Below are 23,000 nucleotides of genomic sequence, written 5' to 3'. Positions count from 1 at the left end.
ATGGGAGATGTACTGGTCAGCCAAACAGACCACCTGGACATTCATGGAATGATAACTTTTTCTGTTCCTGTACACCTGTTCACTCGTGCTGGGGGGGGCCAAAGCAACATGTGTCCCATCAATTGCACCACTGATGTTGGGAATATGTCCAAGCGCATAGAAATCCGCATGTATTTCAGCAGGGCAGACAACACTCTGGACAACACCTTGGAAAACATAGGCTGAGACATCCCTGATGAAATGGCCACTGTTGTTTGAAATGACCCACTTGCCAAAAAATGGAGTACTGACAGAACCTGCACTAGAGGGGGGGATCCCTGTGGGTTGGCGGATGGGTGACATCAAGTCTGGCTCCAGCTGGGCACACAGTTCCTGTATAGTGGCTCTGTCAAGCCTGTATGTCAGTATGACATGTCTTTCTTCCATTGTCGACAGGTCCACCAGCGGTCTGTACACGGGAAGATTCCTCCATCTCCTCGCAAGTCCCAGCGGACGGTGCCTAGGAAGGACAACATGGAGCACAGAGTCAATCAACCCACAGGTACGTTCCCACAGCTTGCACAGTACACGATCCTCAATGCATTGAATGGCTTGTATGAGTGTTGATGCAAGGCCTAGGTATGTGTGACGCAGTAGAAATTAAGATATGGGGGCCCTTGAAATGGCGGCTGCCTGACCTGTGAAGTGCGACAGTGGGATGTGAGGTCAATGCGCTGGCGTGGCACACCGTGGCGGTAGGCGGTCGAAGACCACGGCGCAAAGCCGCATTGGTTAACATTGAACCCTATGGGTTTCAGGAGCCAATGACTATGTGCGCCGGCGGTCGCGGTACGCACCGCCACGGGCGTGACCGCCATTTTCTATCTGCTTAATCACTCGATACCTGATCATCCACAGGAGAGGACCTATACTGCAAGTGCTGCTGTGACCTCGGTCTGGAAGAGACAATGGCTGCTGCGACTGGGGAAAGGGCCCCTGCCTTCACTTCTGAAGAATTGGAGAAACTCGTGGATGGGGTCCTCCCCCAGTATGCGCTACTCTACGGTCCTCCAGACCAACAGGTAAGTACACTGGGACCATGCTTTGTGGCCAATGCCTGGGTTGAGTGGGGTGAATGAAAGATGGTGGGGAGGGGAGCGAATGAGGCATGCATCAAACAACAGATGAGAGCATGTACCACATGGCAAGGGTGGGGATGGGGGGCCACTCACATAGAGCATGCAGAAGGTGCTGATTTTTTTTTCTTCTCCCCCTGTACATGTCACATAGGTCAGCGCCCATCAGAAAATCGACATTTGGCGTGCCATCGGCAAGGACGTCCGGACCCTGGGGGTCCACAACAGACGGGGCACCCACTGCCGGAAGAGGTGGGAGGACATCCGCCGCGGGAGCAGGAAGACCGCGGAGGCTCTGCTGGGGATGGCCTCCCAACGTAGGAGGGGTGCCAGTCGTACTTTGACCCCCCTGATGTCCCAGATCCTGGCGGTGGCCTACCCCGATTGTGATGGGCGCGTGAGGACATCACAGCAGACACAAGGGGGTGAGTACAAGCACATTCTGCTGATTTTGCGCACATTGGAGGTGTCTGGGTGGGGGAGGAGGGCTGTGGGTATCCCTAGGCCAGGGCGATTTCTGTAGGCTAGGCCCCTCCGTTAGGCATGGCCCTGTGCCCCCGCCCCCCACCTCTGTAGGTTGCCTAGTACAGCTATTCATGGCCCTGTGTCACCTATGTGTGGAGTTGTCGTCCATTGGCTTGTAGGCCATGTCCCACGGATTGAGTAGTGTACCCCAAGTGCACAGCGTAGTGCAGGGGGCTTTGTGTCTGTCCTCTCCGCCAACGGTGTCGCCAATGCATGCACTCAACATGTCTTTGTTTCTCCACCCCCCTCCCCCTTTTTTGGTGGTCTTCCTGTTCATGTGTGCATTAGCATCATCAGGCGGAGGAGAAGTGGCATCGGAGCACGAGGGAGCTGCATCTCACATGGCCATGGATGGCCATGCAACTGACTCGGATTTCACCAGTGAGACGGAGGGCGAGGGGAGCTCCACAGCGGGGACACGTGGTGACACCAGCGACACAGACACGTCCTCTGAAGGGAGCTCCCTTGTGGTGGCGGCAACATCCGTGCCCACCGCAACAACAGGTACAGCCGCCACCCAGCGCACCAGCTCCGCCCTCCCAGCAGCCCCTCAGCGTTCGCCCGTGCCCGCTCACCCAGGAAGGTGGGCATCTCCTTCGCCCCAGGCACCTCAGGCCCTGCCCCAGTTACCCCTGCTGCCCTCAGTGAGGAGGTCATTGACCTCCTGAGGACGCTCATTGTTGGGCAGTCTACCCTTTTGAATGCCATCCAGGGTGTAGAAAGGGAGGTGCACCGGAGTAATGCATACCTGGAGGGCATTCATTCGGGTCAGGCTGCCCATCAGAGATCGTTCAACGCTCTGGCCTCAGCACTGACGGCAGCCATTGTCCCTGTCTCCTGCCTCCCTCCTCCAACTTCCTCAACCCAGTCCCACTCCCCTGTACCTCTGCCTATCCCAGACACACCTACAGACCAGCCTGCACACACCTCAACACCCAAGGGAAGCTCCTCCTCGTCTCCCTTCTCCCTCCCTGTGACGTCTCCACTCACACTTGCATGCACAACATCTTCAGCCACTACGTCCATCACCAGCACACCCACCAGAACACTCCGCACACGTGCAGTCACCACCCCCACTACCATTTACACGTCCCCTGTGTCCTCTCCCAGTGTGTCTGTCACCCTCTCTTCCAAACCACACAAACGCAGGCAGCCACCCACCCAACAGCCATCCACCTCACGACAGCCTCCAGCACAAGCACCTGCACCCAAAGACACCAGACTTCACTCTCCTACAACCACATCCTCTTCCTCCACTCCCATAACCACTACACCTACCCGTCCCTCTCTTTCTAAATTGCTTTTCCTTTCCAAACTTGACCTCTTTCCAACAACTCCCCCACCCCGTCCATCTCATAAGACTCCAATCAGCACCTCAGCCACCACAAAACCTGGACCTACAAAGACAATAGTCCAAGGATTTTGGAGTCCACCACCTTCAAGGCCAGCTACTTCGGCTAGGAGTAAAGAGACGGCCAGCCCACCCCCTGAAAAAAAAGCCAAGAAAGCCAGTGCCCGGCGCGAGAGGCCAGAGACACCAGGCTCCAAAAGCACTACCCTGGCACCATCAGGAAGTGGAGTGCCACCTGGCACACCGCCAAAGGGAGGAAAGGGCCACAGACGAGCAGGGAAGGGTGGCAAGGGCAGCATGCCCGACAAGTCCGGCAGCAGGCGAGCTGCCCAGGAGGGCCCCACCAGCCCCATTCCAGGTGTGCAGGAGGACACCCACGGGCCCGGGACGGCAGCACAGGAGGGCCCCGCAAGCGAGAAGACGGATGTGCACGAAGGGCCCGGCAGCCACATGTCAGGTGGCGAGTGAAATCCATGTCATGGCCGGATCTGGTGACCTGGACACACATGTCAAGCACCGCTGAACAGGGCCCTTCAAGTCAAGCACCGCTGAACAGGGCCCTTCAAGTCAAGCACCGCTGAACAGGGCCCTTCATCTCAAGCACCGCTCCGCTGGGCACCGCCGTCTCTGCACCGCTCCGCTGGGCACCGCCGTCTCTGCACCGCTCCGCTGGGCCCTTCATCTCAAGCACCGCTGGGCACCGCCGTCTCTGCACCGCTCCGCTGGGCACCGCCGTCTCTGCACCGCTCCGCTGGGCCCTTCATCTCAAGCACTGCTCCGCTGGGCCCTTCATCTCAAGCACCGCTCCGCTGGGCACCGCCGTCTCTGCACCGCTCCGCTGGGCCCTTCATCTCAAGCACCGATCCGCTGGGCACCGCCGTCTCTGCACCGCTCCGCTGGGCACTGCCGTCTCTGCACCGCTCCGCTGGGCACCGCCGTCTCTGCACCGCTCCGCTGGGCCCTTCATCTCAAGCACAGCTTCGCTGGGCACCGCCGTCTCTGCACCGCTCCGCTGGGCACCGCCATCTCTGCACCGCTCCGCTGGGCACCGCCCTCTCTGCACCGCTCCGCTGGGCCCTTCATCTCAAGCGCCGCTCCGCTGGGCCCTTCATCTCAAGCACCGCTCCGCTGGGCACCGCCTTCTCTGCACCGCTCCGCTGGGCCCTTCATCTCAAGCACCGCTTCGCTGGGCACCGCCGTCTCTGCACCGCTCCGCTGGGCACCGCCATCTCTGCACCGCTCCGCTGGGCACCGCCCTCTCTGCACCGCTCCGCTGGGCCCTTCATCTCAAGCACCGCTGGGCACCGCCGTCTCTGCACCGCTCCGCTGGGCACCGCCGTCTCTGCACCGCTCCGCTGGGCCCTTCATCTCAAGCACCGCTTCGCTGGGCACCGCCGTCTCTGCACCGCTCCGCTGGGCACCGCCATCTCTGCACCGCTCCGCTGGGCACCGCCCTCTCTGCACCGCTCCGCTGGGCCCTTCATCTCAAGCGCCGCTCCGCTGGGCCCTTCATCTCAAGCACCGCTCCGCTGGGCACCGCCGTCTCTGCACCGCTCCGCTGGGCCCTTCATCTCAAGCACCGCTTCGCTGGGCACCGCCGTCTCTGCACCGCTCCGCTGGGCACCGCCATCTCTGCACCGCTCCGCTGGGCACCGCCCTCTCTGCACCGCTCCGCTGGGCCCTTCATCTCAAGCGCCGCTCCGCTGGGCCCTTCATCTCAAGCACCGCTCCGCTGGGCACCGCCTTCTCTGCACCGCTCCACTGGGCACCGCCGTCTCAAGCACCGCTGGCCCATTGGCAGAAGGGGCAGGCCCGCATCTGTGTTGGGCAGGGCTGCACGAAGCACTCTGGGCACCATGCCTCCTCCAGAACCAGTGGAGTCTGTAATCCACTTGTGAGACTGTGGCTTTGCACTCCCCAGGATGGCACAGTGGGCAATCCACCCACTGTAGAGACTTGTGAGACTGTGGCTTTGCACTCCCCAGGATGGCACAGTGGGCAATCCACCCACTGTAGAGACTTGTGAGACTGTGGCTTTACACTCCCCAGGATGGCACAGTGGGCAATCTACCCACTGTAGAGACTTGTGAGACTGTGGCTTTGCACTCCCCAGGATGGCACAGTTGGCAATCCACCCACTGTAGAGACTTGTGAGACTCTGGCTTTGCACTCCCCAGGATTGAACAGTGGCCATGGAGGCCCCTCGTGGATCTGGCATCGTGGACTCATCTGGCTGAGGTGCCCCCCCTTCCCTTCCCCCTGAGGTGCCTGTAGTTTTGCTATCTGATGCCCCTGCAGTGTTCTCTCCATTGGAGTCGGGTATCCTGTGTGGGCTTTGCCCATGTGTTTAGGCCCATTGGCCCACGAACAATGGCTGATACCCAATTTGGACAGGACAATTTACATATGTATATATAGTTATGGATGTTTGATATATTTTTTTACTTAGCCGTACAATATACTTCAAATTTCATGATCATTTTCTTTTGTCTTTGCATTCTTCCGGGGGGTTTGGGAGTGTCACTCTGAGTTGTTGCTCTGCATTGATGTGTATGTAGTTGTGGGTGAGGGTGGGTGTGTCGCGTATGTGTGTCCCCGTAATTTTTTGCCTCCCCCCTCCCCTGTGTCGTAGGTGCAGTACTCACCGTTGTCTTCTGCGCCGGCGTTCGTGCTCCTGGTAGAGGAGCAGGAAGACAATAGCTGGTAGGATGTGTAGTTCGGGTTCCATGCTGTCCATATTCCTCGTGGAGTGTGTAGAGGTGAGCGTTTTCCAATCGTAATGGCTGTTTCCGCCGTGTTTTTATCGGCGGGGCTACCACCCCGGAAAAGGTGGCGGATTGGTGGGTTGTGATAGGGTGGGCGGTACATTGTCTCCCGCCTGTCTGTTGGCGGTGACCGCCGTGCTGTTTGATTGTCCCGCCATGGCGGTCGGAGTGTTAAAGTGGCGGTCTCTGTTGGCGGTTTCCGCCAGGGTCAGAATTCCATTTTTTTTTACCGCCTGCCTGTTGCCGGGTTGGCCGCCGCTTTAACACCGACCGCCAGGGTTGGAATGACCCCCTGAGTGTTATTGTGTTAATAGTCCAGCTATTTGTGTGTACACCAATGAGCTGATAGTCCGATTCACATTTGCTGTGATCTTTGAAATGTCCATTACAGCTTCTTTATTTATTTTTTTAACTCCATGTATCCAACATGGGTGAAAAGGATAAATAATTGAACTTCTAAGCTGGGCGTGGATTATACCCAATGGTATGTTGAGCTTTTTTGGCAGTGGCCAAAAAGCATAAGAGCTGCATTAATGGAAGGGGTGTTCTGGGATTACCCTAGGATACTAGTGTTACTCAGTTGTTTTATCAAACTTTCCCTGGGAAAACCAGAGGCAAAACCATCTCTTAACATTAGAATGATGTACAGAGGACCATTTTAAAAAAATTAATGGGAAGTACTTCATCTCCCAACTGAAATGCACTGGGCACAGCGGATAATTAAGAGGAATGAAAAAGTACATTTATAAATTTGATCTAAAATTGTCAACATTTCAGTGATTCTATTGGTTCACTAGACTTTGTTATCTCACCTGTTCTTCAATAGCCAGTAATCCTGCCCACTTAGGTTGCCATAACCGACCGCAAGGACAGCATGATTCACTTCTTGGCTACACAAGGGATCATTGTAGATACCTAGGATACAGGTACATTTACAAAACAGGTGAGTTTAAACCAAGTAACCTTTTACTTTAATTTACGATACTTCATTGCAGCACTCCAGGCCATAAAAGTGCAAAAAAAAGCAATAAATTACATTTCCACAAATCAAATCAATATAAAACCAAGCACAGTATAAAATAGGTGGAGATATCTAAAACCTTCCCCATAAAAAGCGTTAGCTATAAACTCCTAAAAAATGAATAAAAGCATGTTACAATACCAAGACTAACATAGGTCCTGAAGATCATTTTTCTACAGACCCGGCATTCCAGCTCATTCTAAAGCCGGATGCATCAAGCACCCACCACCATTATAAACTATGAACCTAGTTTTTTTGTGTACCATAAAATCTGAGTACAACATGCACCATACAACTTTACTTGATAAAAACCAAAATGTTGAACAAGATATAAATTAACTTATATCAGGGCCCATATCATCCCACCACCCTCTTCCTTATTCACCAGACCTTGAATAAATAACAAGAGACAGTAAAGACAATGGGCTGGTCAGTATTCGTCCCCAAACCTTCTTAAAGCCTCAGAACAGCAAGTAAATAAAAAATTGCGACAGGCTGGAATTATTCAAGTAGATATATACTTCCTATAAACTGGACAAAAGAAGAGTACATGTGCCTCTGTATCGTCACCCTGACCACATGATGGGCACAAGCTGTCCACCATCAGCTGCCCCTCCTGACTCCACTTACTTGTGAAGCAACAAATTGGGAGGTTACCTTGCCTAAACTGTAGATATAACTTTCTTGTCAGAGCCGCCTGAATTACATCAAGGCATCTTTCCAAACGGTAAAAGTCCTCAAAACATAAGAATCTGAGGGTAGGTTGCCATAGACATGCACCCTTAACAAGTTAGAAAACATATAATCCCTGTAGCATTTAGTAACTTCAGCTTGTGAGGTGGTATCGCAGGCCTCTCCCGAATTGTCCCACAGATTACGCTTCCCCATGTATTTAAAAGTGACCTTGACATATCTCAACCAAGATAATCTGCTTGCCCCGGCAATCCATAGAACCTCCTCAAGGGCAGATCTATAAGAAATGAACTCGGAGTTGCCCAGATTGTCTGCCAAAATAATATAGGTCTGATGTCGTCTACTAGAGGCGCCATACCCAAATCCATACAAAGGGGCAGCTGGGGGATACTGGCTGGAAGGCTCAACAGCTGTCGCATAAACCTATTCTCAATGCTCTTAAACTATGCCAGTGGCTTATGTCCCCATAGCTCGGCCACATCCATGGCCACACCTACAGCTTGCATTTTATATATCTCAATTACAGGGCCAACTGGCTTGAACAGTGAAACCTCCCCCCGTGCACCTTCGACAGCCCACCCACAAACTGATCCATCCTCAGTCTTTGTCTTTCCATATGGAAAAGCCAGTCCATACATTCACTGAGAATAATCCCTTGATATTCAAAGATTGAGACCCTCTCTAATGGAATCCTGTTCCAGGTGGGATTGGAGCATGTAGTCCTTGCGGGGTTCAGGATCATAAATTTTGTCTTGCTCCCAAAAAGTGTTAAAACTGTTGAGTACCCATTCAATTCCCATTTGGGTGTTTGAGAGTAGGAGGGTATCAATGGCAAACATAACAGCTGGTACCTTAACGTTCGCTAACTTAGGGTCATCATTGCTTATGGCTGCCAAGCAGTCAACTAACCCGTTAACGTACAAAGAGAATAACGTTGGTGCCAGCACACAACCCTGTTAAACCCCTTTTAAAAAGATTAAAGGATCTGAGAGCTCTCCTAGTTAGCCACAGCAATCCTGCGCAACGTTCACTTCATAGAGTCTTTGTAAAATATGACACAAAAAGCAGGGAACCCCTAAGTTGGCCAAAACACGCCAAAGCTTGTCCATAGGGACCAAATCAAAGGCAGAGCGTAGATCAACAAAATTCTGATACAGACTAATTCCCTCCAGGACAACGGGCTTCCGGTAAAGTAAATATAGCCTAAAAATGTGATTAGTAGTCAAGGTGTGCTTACGAAAGCCTGCTTGAAATAAACTGTGAAAAGTCAAATCCTCCATCCAGTCTTGTAACCTCTCAAATATCACTCTAGAAAATACTTTTTGCAGAACATCAATCAGACTAATAGGCCTGTAATTACTGGGCAGCAGGGGATAGACTTTTTTTTTTAAACAGGAATAATCTCCGCTCCTAACCATGTATGCGGAATAGGCATCTCCTCCATGATGGCATTAAACACCATGCCTAGATACGAACCCCAAACTTCAGGTGCGGCGCGAAAGAGGTCCCCTGGAATTTTATGCATTCCTGGTGCCTTCCCTGGGGCAACTGAATTAATAGCCTTCTCAACTTTCTCAAGGCTTATAAAATTAAAATCCCCCAGACCCTGCCATGTCTAATTGCTTCAATATTTCTTCCCCCACAAGTCAAATCCTCCATCCAGTCTTGTAACCTCTCAGGCATCACTCTAGAAAATACTTTTTGCAGGACATCAATCAGACTAATAGGCCTGTAATTACTGGGTAGCAAGGGAGAGACTTTTTTTAAAAAAATAGGAATAATTTCCACTCCTACAATGTATGCAGAATAGGCATTCCCTCCATGATGGCATTAAACACCATGCCTAGATACGAACCCCAAACTTCAGGTGCTGCGCGAAAGAGGTCCCCTGGAATTTTATGCATTCCTGGTACCTTCCCTGGGGCAACTGAATTAATAGTCCTCTCAACTTCCTCAAGGCTTATAAAATTAAAATCCCCCCGACCCTGTCTAATTGCTTCAATATTTTTTTCCCCACAATCTTCCAACCTAATTCCTTCTCCATACAAGGAACTAAATTTTCTTTTCACATGTCTGCAGATATGTTGTTCTCAATCCTGGGACATGACTCTGGGTGACCAGTGGTTACTATGGACTAAAATGCTTTAAAATTCTTACTTTTGAGAGCAGTAAACAGACACTCCCACTTATCTTGTCCCCATTCCCTTTTGGCGCAGTTGACAGCATATTTGTAGGCTGCTCTAGCTAAACGGATTGAACCACTATCTTTAGCTCTTAAGGCCTTTAAGAAAGAGAGTTTAGCTCTGCAACACTGGCTATTAAACCAGATCAAGTTGCTTTTCCTCCTGGCCCTGGGTTGAATCTCTGCAACAACAAAAAGTGCCTATCAACGTCTGATGAATGGCGGTCACTATTGTCCTTTGTCCTGGATCATCTTCAATTCCAGTAACCTTACACATTTCATTAAGCGCAGCTCCTACTGAATTATACAGTGGTTTGATAGTGTTAGATGATTGCTCCAATTCACTCCATTTAAATCTCCGCTGATTTGGGACCAGTGTGAGCTGATCATCCAGCGGGACAGTTAGCACTCCTGTGGTCTTATTGAGCGGAAGCATTAACTCTAAGAGGACATTGTGATCACTTTCCTGTCTGAAAATAACCTCCATAGCCACTAAGAAAGGCCACAACCTTATAGCCACCAAAATATAATCCAGGGCTCGAGAAATCATAAAAATGTTATTAGTCCTGCAGGTTGAGTAACTTAAATATTCCACTCGACCTTTGACCCGTAAACAGGTCTCAAATTATGTGATCCTGGGCAAATAGTTTACAGATCGCTATTTTCTTAATTCTCACATATGCTTGCACCTTCAAATATGTGAGCTCAGGATTTGTACAGTACAAAAAAAACTATTTTTTTGATTAAGTAGACTAAAGTTTGCTGCATGCATCACAAGAATCTAGCCCACATACCCGTGAGGTCTAGCCCACATAACCTAGGACTTCTTTTAGTTTACTAACAACATTACCATCAGGGCAGGAGTGTTTCTCAGTTTGTTTAAACACTCAATTTTGAATAAATATATTACTAAACCATGATATGGTAGCATATTTCCATCTACACACAGAAACTTCCCAAGAAATGTCCAAAAACCTCTCCACTAACGTACAGCTTTACTGATAAAACTGTATAGTGTATTAACAGTCTGTGAAAATTGGGTGAAACTTTTGCCCACCTGCCAGCATAAACAGTCTTAGTGGAGTGTCGCCTGGCCGACACTCCACTAAGGAGTGAGAAAGAACTCTGATTGCCCCGTTCAATCTCTGGGCATGAAGGTGCAGGCTCTGGAGGTGGGAGTGTAGAACCTGCCCCTGCGACTGCGAGAGGAGATCTGCCCTGAGAGGGAGACGGAGCGGAGGGCACAGTACAAGTTGGAGAGGGTCCGTGTACGACACCCTTCTCGGCCAATCTGGAGCTATTGAAATGACTTGAGCCCAATCTTGGCAAATCTTCCTCAGAACCCGAGGAATCAAGGGCATGGGAGGGAAACGCGTAAAGCAACTGGTCGCACCAAGACATATGAAACGCGCCCCTCAAAGCTCCTTGCACCGGATTCTGGAGGCTGCGGAACGACAGGCAGTGCGCTTTCTCCCGAGTGGTAAACGGATCTATTTGCAGAGAACCCCACATCCGAAAGGTGTGACGGACCAGATCCGGATGGAGACGCCACTCGTGATCGGCCAAGAAATGCCGACTGAGAGTGTCCGCACGTACGTTGAGCACTCCGGCCAGATGATTCGCTACCAAGCAAACCCAATGGTCCTGAAACCAGGACCAGAGCCGCAGAACCTCTCTGCAGAGAAGGTATGACCCCACTCCCTGCTTGTTTATATACCACATCATGTAAGTGTTGTCCGTCAACACTTGAACTGACTGACCGCGAAGGGACGGGAGGAAGGCCTTGAGAGCCAGACGTATCTCCTGCATTTCTAACAGATTGATATCAAAAGTCTGTTCCACTGGAGACCAAAGAACTTTGATCTTCAGGACGCCCAGGTGAGCTCCCCACCCTAGAGTGGAAGCATCCGTTATGACCGTGGCCACCGGAGGCGGCAGTGAAAACAGTCTTCCTTGGGAGAGGTTGCCGTCCACAGCCCACCATCGCAGATCTACTGTGGCATCTCTGGAGATCGATACCGACTCCTCAAGATCCCCTTTGTGTTGAAACCACTGCCTGCAGAGGCACCATTGGAGAGCCCTCATGTGCCAATGTGCATGAGTGACCAACAGAATGCAAGAAGCGAACAGACCGAGCAGGCGAAGGACCTTGAGGACTGGAACAACCGCTCCATTTTGAAACATTGGAATCAACGCCTGGATGCCCTGAATCCGCTGAGGCGGAGGATAGGCCCGATTCAATGTTGTATCCAGTACTGCACCTAGGAACAGGAGGCCCTGAGAGGGCTCCAGCTGAGACTTGGGCACGTTTATCGAAAAACCCAGACTGAACAACAACTGAGTTGTCATTTGCAAGTGATGCAGCACGAGCTCCGGAGACTTGGCTTTGATCAGGGATATTGATATTCCCTTCCTTCTGAGACTTGCTGCAACCACTGCCATCACCTTTGTGAAGACTTGAGGTGCTGAAGTGAGACTAAATGGAAGGACCGCAAACTGGTAGTGTTGCGACCCCACCACAAACCGGAGATACTTCCTGTGCGACTTGAGAATAGGGATATGAAAGTAAGCATCCTGCAAGTCGACGGACACCATCCAATCCTCTTTGTTCAACGCCAGAAGTACCTGCGCTAGAGTCAGCATCTTGAATTTCTCCTGTTTGAGGAACTAATTCAAAATCCTCAGATCCTGATTGGTCTCAATCGACCATCCTTCTTGGGAATCAGGAAATATCTTGAATAGCAACCCTGACCCCTTTTCTGCTCTGGAACCAACTCCACTGCACCTTTTGATAGAAGGATTTGGACCTCCTGCTGCAACAACATGAGATGGTCTTCTGAACAAAACGAGGGACGGGGAGGGATGGGAGGGTGGAACTCCTGAAAAGGAAGAGCATATCTTTTCCTCACAATATTTAGAACCCAGTAGTCTGATGTGGTTAACTCCAACTTGCGGAGAAAAAGACGTAACCTTCAACCCACAGAAGAAGTATGGCTGAAAATGGGCAGAAAACTAGGGCTGCTTCCCTTGTTGTTGTCCTCCAGAGGAAGAGGATGATGCAGGGTGCTGCTAGGTGGCCCCTCTTGTCCGAATCCTCACCGCCCTCTAAAAGATCTATATGGGAGGCTGGTAGGCTGTTGGACTGTAGACTGGGGTCTCCCATGGTAACCAAACCCCCTGAACCTCCGAAAGGACCTGAAAGGGGTAGTAGTGGAAGCCTGCAGACCCAAAGACTTTGCTGTGGCCCTACTGTCCTTAAAGCGCTCTAAGGCCGAGTTAGCTTTAGCTACAAAAAGCTTCTCTCCATCAAAGGGCAGGTCCAATAGAGTGGTCTGGACACACGAAGAAAAGCCAGAGGACCTCAACCACGCATGCCTCCTGGTAGCGATAGAGGTGCTCATCGCCCTGGCCACTGAGTCTGTGGAATCCAGACCAGACTGGATTATCTGCTTAGCCGCCGCCTGAGCATCTGACAGGAGTTCACCAAATTGTCCCTGCATCTCCTACGGCAGGTCTGGAACCATAGCTTTAGCCGCGTCCATCAGGGCGTGCACATATCTACCTAACGCACTAGTAGCGTTTGCTGCTTTCAGGGCCATACTACAGGAAGAAAAAGTCTTCTTCGCCGACTGCTCCATTCTCTTGGACTCCCTGTCCGAAGGAATCACAGGGAAGGAGCCTGGTGCAGAACGTGTGGAACATGAGGCCTGAACTACTAGACTCTCCGGGGTGGGATGTTTTAACAAAAATCCCGGATCTCCAGGAGCCATCCTATACCGTCTTGCCACAGATCTGTTGACAGATGGGGATGACACAGGCTTCCTCCATACCTCTAAAATAGGCTACGTAAGATAATCATTAAATGGGAGCAATGGTTCTGCTGAAGCCAAAGGAGGATGCAGGACCTCGGTTAAAATATTAGTTTTCACCTCAGCAGCAGGCAACGGAAGATGCAAGAAATTTGCCGCTTTCCTGACCACAGTATGGAAAGAGGCCGCTTCCTCTGTATACTCCCCTGGAGAAGAAAGGTCCCATTCCAGGGAAGTGTCTAGCCCACTAGCTGAGTCAAGTCCTTGATATTCCCCCAGGGGCTCCGCAGTATCTCCTTCTTCCAGCAGGTGCCTTTGGTACTCCTGCTTCTTTAAAAGCCTTAGTGCTTTTCTGCGTGACCTCAGCCTTGCCTCGAACCTTGGCGTTGACATAGAGTTAGTCGACGTCAGTGACACCGGCTTCAGGACTGAAAGACGCGGACCAGGAGAAGGAGACACACTAAGGTCCAATCCATATCCTTCCAGCGCCAGAGCAGATCCCATCGGCACCGGGGACACCTGAGGCTCCGACATCAGCGTCGATTGATAAAGTGATGTTATCGGCACCGCAGGTCTATAAGGCGATGTCATCGGCGCCATAGGTCTTTGAGGCAACGTAATCGGCGCTGAACCGGCACCCTCAGCCGGATAAAAGGACATAAATGGTGCTGCCTTGTAAGGAGCCGGGGATCCCAATGTAAATGCCAAAGGACCCATGGAACCAGCCAGTGCACCAGCAGGGGCCATAGCATTAAACATATTAAACATGGCATTCAAAAATGCCGCTGGATCCGCTCCCGGAGTCGGGAAGGCAGTATACAGCTGGTCTTCATGCGGCACTTGCACCGGCTGAGCATCTGAATCCTGCACCCCAGGCGAAAAGCGAGGACTCTCTTGAGGCGCGACCACCTCGAATACCGACGGCGCCGGAGAAGCCTGAGGGCTTTGAGGCTGTGGAGTCACCGTAGTACTAACCTCCCACGTCACTCTGCGACTTCTAGATGGAGACCTGGACCTTGAACGGCTTCGAGCCGAACAACGCCGAGAGTTGTGTCGACGCCGCTTCTCATGTTTTTTCGAAGAAGTGTGAGAAGACGATTTACGATGGCTTCTATGTCCTTTCTTCGCCTTAGCCAAAAAGAGTTTGGCTTCTCTCTCCTTTGGCACCTTCAGATTCATGCTTTGGCAGGACACACACTCCTCGAAGTCATGCTCTAAACCTAAACACCAAAGGCAATCATCATGAGGGTCCGTAACCGACATGCAACCCCGCACTCCCGACAAGGTTTAAACCCCTACTTCCTAGGAGGAGACATTGTAACCAGAAACAAGAGTGAACAACTTCAACAGTAGCAAGAGCTGGGAGAAAACCGTTAGCGTTGAAGGCACGGAAAAAAGGGAACTGACGTCAGCACGCCGGCGAGGACGTCTTATTGTCATGGTGACATCAGACGGAGTCACGTGGGAGCCATGCAATTGTGACGTCCTCATCGATGTGAAGAGCTGGGAAGAAGATTTTGCGTTGAATGCTGGCGCATTGGGTGAATTCATAAGGTGAGGAATCCACAAGTAGCTAATGTATTCACCAGAAAAAGCATTACCAAAGGTAAGTAACTTCAGGTACGTAGTAAAAATGTTTAGTGTAAGCGCATTCAATTGCAAGGCCAGTGGAGTCCACCATTTAATCAGGGGGAATGAGTAGCCCTGGAATAGCCGAGATCTTATCTTCCATACTCGATGTATCATCTCGCTCCACAACCAGAGGCTCAAATTGACAATTCAAATTGCCTGACACTACCTTACATGAACTCACTGAGAGTGTAGAAAAAAGGTCTTCTAGCTGCTCTACCACACCTGACTTATGGTTCAAACTAACTGGTCTCGAATAGACATTAATCAAATACAATTCTAAGCTGGGGGGAAAGTAAGTAAAAAGCAAAGGATGTCGTTGGAACAGACTTCCACTGGATCAACCCTACAACCCAGGTGGGTAGCAACCCAAATTGAAAGACCCCCCCTCCCCCCCCACCCCCAACGGTCTTCCTCACCTTCCCCTTACTACTACTTTATGATATACCACAACAAATCCTGGGCACTGAAACTTCTATGTCATCCAAGTTTCTTTTAATTAGCAAATATCATGTACCACTTTAGGAATACCAGGACACTTCTGTGCCCTGCTCTGAGATAGGGCTTTGCCCACCACTATACTGATTAACCTCAGGCAGGTCCAGCCCCTCCTTAAACGTGTCCAACTTAACACTTCCCTTCATCTTGTGGGCAAAAGAGGAGCTGTTGCCTAAAGGTCAATCTACCTCATCTAGGACTTCATACCGGTAAGAGGTGGGTATCATAGGTTGTGAATGGTTTATCCGTGTATGGGGGGGGGGAAATTACCCCTTAGAACTCTCCCTTTACGGGCTGGCCTATAAAAGTACCCCAAGGGAACTTCACAAATGGAGGAAACTTTCTCTTGCGCTCTTGGATCAACTGATAGAATATTATGGAACAGCTACGAATCTCTCAAACTTAGTTACACAATCACCGGGCCGTTCAACAGGACCTGGCCCAATCCAGGTGACTCTTCGGGTCATAATATTATGATTGGCCAGGTCCAATGGAAGGTTACCGGTCTTAGCAAACCAATGTAAGCATTTGTTGTATAATGCTTGCTGTAACTCCCGTTAACACCCCCCCCCTTCAATCTGGGAACGCCAGCCAGAACCACAACATAGGGACAACAGGTCGACGGGAGGCTGATAGTAGGGAGAGTCATTCCACCCTCATTCTCAGGCTCCATTTGGACATCCGCTGGCCTAGGCAAAACACCAACCCTCCCCTAGTATTGAGCCTTGCTCTCTTCCGCCTGCACCTGATGTCTAGAACTGAGCAGCAAGCAACAAGGCCCTCCCTCCTCCCCCTTCTCTTCTCATTGGTAGTCAGGGACTTAATCCCATCTGTATAATTGGCAGGGGTGAGATCTGTCTGTGTCCCCATAGCCTTTTTGCCCCCCCTTGTGGAAGCAGAATTTATTGCAGTCCTATTAGCAGTCTCCAATGACTACAACAATTCCACCAATAGCAGTGGCTCAGCCGCCAAAACCGCCTTAACTTGAGCCAAAATGTCCCTCAGAAGCACTGTTACCCACTGAAGCAACTGGACCTCCCCAGTAATCTCTTCTTCCTCACGTGCATTCAGACCTACAGAGTAGTGTTGCTCGGGATCAACGCCTCCCTTTCTGCCTATCTTATGGGGATAAGATGTCTTGAACTTTCTTTTGCCCACAGGACTCTGAACTGTGCTGAAAGACTTTGGGAGACAGTCTGTGGCATTATCAAGTCTTGGTGTGTCTGTACCACTCTGAACCTCTTACTGGGATTCCACGCTGTCCAGAATGGCCCGACTAGTAGAGGTAGGAGTCTGGGTGCCAAGGGATACACTATTTGCCTCTAGGCTTGGGGACAAGCGCCTTTCTGAAGTTTGATTTCATAGGCAACCACCACGATGGCTCTTTTCAGCATCAAGTCTATTGAAGTTGGTTTTGGCGCAGGTAGCGGGGACTCCCCCTTTCCAGGACATGCTAGTAGCTTTCCACACTCCCCCAATGCTAAAAAACGCCTGGTAAAGTAATTTCAAACTTCTCCCCGTTTACTTTACAACTGCCTATTACCCACAAAAACACCTTGCATTAAAAGATAACAGCACTATTTTAAAAATCATTCAAGTGCATAATACACAGAACCTAAAACACAAATCTACAATGGCTAATAAGCCAAAGACAAAAGGAAAAAAAGAAAGGGGGGAAAGAGACCGGGCCCAGCCTCATCTGGGCTCAGATGGGCCAGACGCGTCTCGTGCTGCAGGATAGAGGCAGCGCTATGTAGCACGATGTGGGCGCCTCCCCCTGTCAGCAGCTGCAGCCAGTTAGTGCAAACTAAAGGGCTCTGGGACACAGAGTCCCACCAGGGCAGCCAGCCATCAAGTCAGGTAAGAGCAGGAAACCCAAGTAACACTGAAGTGTACAACTATACTTTTTCATCACCCACATTTAGTGGAAAACCACCATCAGCGGTGTTCAGAAATCTCTTTTCCTTTCAACTCTGAAGATATTTTACATGATATCAGAGGTGTATGATAGTATAGCCAATATTAAATGATTAATTCTTTTTTCATTTTTTTTTTTTTTTGAGGACAGTAATTATATAATTGACTTGAATGTACTGACCTTCATTTCTTATTATCCTGCTCCTTTATAAATCCATTAACTTAGCTGAAAGGTGGCCATTAAGCATTTACAATTTTCCGAAATCTTACAGGGCAAATTCTTCTCATAGAATACTGAGCAGTGAAAAGGTTTGATGCTTATTGCATGACTTATTACAATCAATGAAACTCCTTACTGTAGGAGGTAGAAAAAATAAACAATTGATTTTGCAGCTGTAGAAATAAGACAGACCCTGTTATTACCTGCAATATTTTTATAGAGCTACCCTTGACCCCAGGGACAGCAAAGATACAGATAATCCAAGTCCATATCAACTTTAGTGAAAGTACATAGTCGAGAAGAGGGAGTAAAGAAGACATAATTGATTGAGGAAGTGTTGTTTGAGGAAATGAGTTTTCAGGTTCTTTCAGACCGCAAGAAAGTAGAATTCAGACTAATGTGATCAGGAGTAGCGTTCCACAGTCTTGGAATTCAAGACAGAAAGGCTAGTGTGCTGTTTTATTACTATGTATGTATTAGTGTATGTATGTATGTATGTATGACTGATCTCTGAACCGATATTGTATGCAATACTGTTTTGCAACTACATTTGGGTCGCAAAACAGTAATGCACTACCCCCATATTAAAAGCGGTGGTAACCTTTCGAAAGTGGGATGGGGTCCCCGTGGGTGACAAGTCACCCTTTCAGAATGTTGAAAAAAAAATTCTAAGAGCTGCCAGTGGTCGAACAGACAAGTGCCTACTCTTAAAAAACAAAACTTAAAAATGTAATTTTGTTCTTTTCAAACTCATCCCATTTTCCTTTAAGGAAAATGGGCTGCATTAGGAAAATATAGATTGTTTTGTTACAAATATATCACAGACACAGTGGTGTGTTGACTATTGCAGGCCACAATCCCTGTGATGACTCAGATTCCTAATAATTCACAAATTGTGATCGACCTCCTTAGTATTCATGAAATAGGTCAATTTAGGACCCACTAGGAATCGCAAATTGAGAAATAAACATTTCACCCATTTAGAATACCGATTGCCAAATAGCGATTCAAAAAAAATAATCTATATTTAGAAACGTTATTCTAAAGACACGTACATCCGGCCCTAAGTGTACAGATGGCCTAAATGTGGATGAAAAGATTTGGGTACATATTTGAAGAAAAAATAATTGGCTCTTGATATGCTATAAATGTAATGTTTGTTCATAAGGGATACTGATTAATTATATTTAATGTTGTGAAAAATTTATTTTGGCCAATTTATAATCCTGTATTTACAGTTATTTGATGCTCTGACACTTTTAATTAGATGTGGAATGATGTGGTGTCTGAAATAATGTATGTCTATCTACTAGACAAGGTCCAAAGTGCTGCTCCCACACGGTGATGAACCTACACCAGGCAAAAATGGAAGCTGCAGCACAGGTACATATTTTTTATATATATTATTTTATTAAAAACCATTTAACTTTATTTTTAGATTATCTTGTTAGTTACAATGAAATATATATGGTAGATTTGGAAAGTTATGTCAAGATTTAATTTCAACAGGGGTGAGTACTAGCATAGACACTGCTGACCTGAAGGCTGTTTGAGGGATGGTTGGTTTCAGCTTTCTGAACAAATTCAGTCAGTAAAAGGCTCATTTTGTTAATTTGTTGATTTAATACATTTTATTGCACACTGAGAGAAGAAAGTCACTTGACATAGGAAAAGTACATCTAGGTCGAACATTTTTATGAAAGATATACTGTTTGGATTTAAGACTATTAAACATTGCTGATTAGCATCATCTTACTGTTGTTTGTAAAGATTGTATTCTTGTGAAATGTCACATTGAACGGGAAGCATTGCTGATCGGAAAGAGTCTGCTTTCACAACATAAGGTTTTGAAAAGAAGAATGATAGAAAACGTTTCAAAGTTGATCCATTTATCTCCATCTCATTGAATGCACTAGTGGTGGTCTAACACTGCTGAGAGGTCAAGGTGAACCAATACTCTGTCATCACTTTGAACTAGGATATACAGTGTTCCATCAAGTATCTGAATTGTTGGAATTTCTGTGCTACATTTGGAGAGAATTAGCATTGAAAAGTTATTGAAAATATGTGATAGGGTTTGAGCAGTGCCCAGTTTCTCAATGATTTTGCCTGGGAATGGGAGTTCCGATAGTTGTCTACAATTCTCATGTTTAGCTTACTTTGGGTTATTTAAAGAGCACAATATTCAGCCCAACAGGGTACCTTGGTGTCAGAAAATAAATTAGGCAGATGCTTGTTAGGATCAGATCATGTTGGAAGTTCTTGAAAAGCTTTGTAACCTGACCAGTTTTCAAGTGATGGGTGGAAGTTGCTTATCCAAGTGAGATGTTAACAATAAGGAGATATATCTAGCACCCGGTTTGTCTGTAGAAGGACTTTTTTATAAAACTTTCGTGATCTGGCAGGTGTAAATACATTCATGTCTATAGATGGGTAGATGTTCAGTGCTTTCATAATGTCATGTTTTTGCCTCAAACTTTCAGATTCTGGCTAAGGATTATCTGTAAGGGTGAACAACCACTGCTGTACCACACATAAGTCTATTGTTGCCATGCTTCCACTGCTACCAGAAATTGTCATGCATTTAGTCAAAGTCTGCCTCTGGGCAACTCAATCTAAGAGACCCAGTGAACATCAACTCATGCCACATTTGCACACACGTAATGCCCACTAGCACAGAAGAGATCCTTACCCACTTTTCAAAAATACTGTCTCAAGGGATTAAGGCCACTTAAAAATTATTACTGTAGGTCTTTGCTAGTGTCAGTCCGGGAATAGTTTTTGATGTGCTTCTAGCTATGCCTAGGGGGATGATTACTTGGTTCTCTTAAGAAAAAAATCCAAGGCCTTTCTTTTCTATTTTTTCAGTTCCAGGGAGCTACAGCAAAATATACAATTAAATTCAAAGGTGTTTCAATACGCAAATAAATACACTGAGATATATATAGAAAAAGATCATATGGTATTCGTAAATATGCTATTTATAGGACAGAGAAAGAATAAAGGTGCAAAAAAGGAAACAGGAGCCCCCTGAAGTTTCCAAGTTTTAGGTGGAGAGCAGTCTGCTGTGTCAAAGGTATTTTTTCTAGCAGAATTTTAAAGCATAGAATTAGCACAGTGTCATCCATGGCCTATGACCAGGTTGAAACCTTCCTTTTTAATACATATGTCAACCCTACAATAGGCTTCAGAAAGCCCCAAGGGCAGAGTGCAATGTATTTAAAGAGTCAGACGTACGTTTTAGTTTTACATGACCACGTAGTGAAAAACACCTACATTTGTTTTCACTACTGCAAGGCCAGTGTTTCCCTTAGGTTAAAATTGGGATTACTTTATTACATTTTATGTGTCATTTCTAAATGTAATTTCCAATTGAGAAGAGATGGGACCCGCAAGTTTGGTGTCTCTGGAATCACAATTTAAAATCACAATTTATGGCGAGGTTGGATTTTGAATTATAATTCTGAAAATGCTGTTTTTTTAAAGTTTCCATTGTCTTACTTTAAATCATCTAGAACCTTCTGTCTGTCTCTGAATATACGTATGGGTGGATGACAGCCGCACTCTTGTGTATTCTCTCCAGACAGGTACACGCAAGGGGAGCTTAGATGTAACTGAGTGGCCATCTGCATGTTGATGGGCCATCCTGGGCAGAATGGGAGGGAGGAGCTGACACACCTAAATTAGCTGTTTCCTGATCCCACATAGAGGGCTGCATAATCCCCTGTAGTGGGTCTGAAGCCAGGGCAGGAAGGGCAGGGACGCTGTGCACTCCAAAGGCCCCTCTTTGGAGTCTCCCCCACTTCAAAGGCATCACTGGGTGTAAGAACTGGACTTCTGACCCCACCAAATCAGTATATTTCTGGACCTGCAGACATTATGCCAGGAAGAAGGGCTGCTTCTGAAGAGACTGTCACTTTGCTGGACTCCTGCTTTGCCGTGCCTGTCCTGCTGCCCTCTTGACCTGGAAGTGAGAAGGACTGAACCTGCATTTCTACATCCGCAGAACCAAAGTGTCTTCAAGGGCTTGCTGGCTTGCCACTTGTGCTGAAATCTGAGGGACATCAAAGATTCACTTCATCCTACAACAGCACCTGGTGTTTGCTTGCTGGCAGTCTTGCCATGGCAAGTGGTGCCAATCTAGTCCTTGGCCCTTGGAAGTGGGAGTAGAGTGCTGCAACTGTAAAATCCACATATCACTGTTGATGCGCCACTCATAACCTATGTATCTCCCCTTGACACTGACGCATCAGCATTACCGCTGAGGACAAAGACATTGCATCCCCGCCTGCGTGACTTGCTGAAGGTGCATCACCTACATTGCTAAGGAATCGCTAATGACGCATCTCTAATTGAGTGGCTCAGAATCAGCGCAGAACCTACATCCAGTGGGATAGACGCTGATGCATTGCCTCCTCTGCTCAACACTTGGGGCCCGTCGACTGCACAACAAAGTACTTTTTCAGTGGGGCAAGGTTGGTCCCTGTATCTGACTTGCACTCCATCACGGTCGTCCCGACTTTGTAGATTTCACCCGGTCTAACGCGGGCACATAGCCCAGGTTAACAATTTATGCTTTTAAGCAATTTATTTGACTTCTACTTATTCGATTTTTGTTGTTTTTGATATTGTTTTGCTCATTAAATTAAGCTCTATTTTTCTAACCTAGTGTGGATTATTTTTGTGTGGTGTTTTCACTGTCTTAAGTGTTGCACAAATACTTTACACATTGCCCCCTAAGTTAAGCCTGCCGGCTCTATGCCAAGCTACAAGAGGGTGAGCACAAGTTAATTTATGATGTGTATCTGGCGTACCCTGACTAGGACTGCGGTCCATGCCAGGACAGGGTGCATATCTCTGCAAACTAGAAACTCATTTTCTAACAAACCTTTATAGAATATAGCATATTAATCTATTACAAGGATTTGGAAAACTGCAGAATACTGTATACACGTTAACAATTATAAACTATAAATTCCCTATATAAAATGCCTAAATAGAGTGCTATTCTCAAACACTTCTTTAAAAAAAAGTAATTTGTGAAGAAACAAATAATCAACTCTCAGTTGAAATTTGATTGAATTAATTTTCATTTGAAACTTTAAAACTCTTTTTTTCATACTGCTTTAGCAAATATCAATTCCTTAACCCTATAGTCAGAAGAGTTAACCAGCATTGTCGTGGAATATTTATCATATGAAACCGTTTGTGATGGGAATATACTTGGCAGCAATATTGTGAGATCTTGGGTATATTATGTGGAAACATGTATCCT

General features: G+C 47.9%; 1 protein-coding gene across 3 annotated transcripts in view; it reads right to left on the bottom strand.

The window, feature by feature from the left end:
* Positions 1-23,000, bottom strand: part of CTSS (cathepsin S) — a 95,301-nt gene that overhangs the window by 15,102 nt on the left and 57,199 nt on the right. For 2 of the 3 annotated variants that reach the window (XM_069218536.1, XM_069218535.1), the window contains exon 7: positions 6,569-6,671. The exons of the other annotated variant lie outside the window; for it this stretch is intronic. In XM_069218536.1, the coding sequence (XP_069074637.1) occupies positions 6,569-6,671 (103 nt within the window). The remainder of the gene's footprint in view (positions 1-6,568; positions 6,672-23,000) is intronic. 3 annotated transcript variants of the gene reach the window in all.

The sequence above is a fragment of the Pleurodeles waltl genome, chromosome 12, assembly GCF_031143425.1.
Source record: "Pleurodeles waltl isolate 20211129_DDA chromosome 12, aPleWal1.hap1.20221129, whole genome shotgun sequence".
NCBI lineage: Eukaryota > Metazoa > Chordata > Amphibia > Caudata > Salamandridae > Pleurodeles > Pleurodeles waltl.
This window is presented reverse-complemented; position numbering and strand designations above follow the sequence as displayed.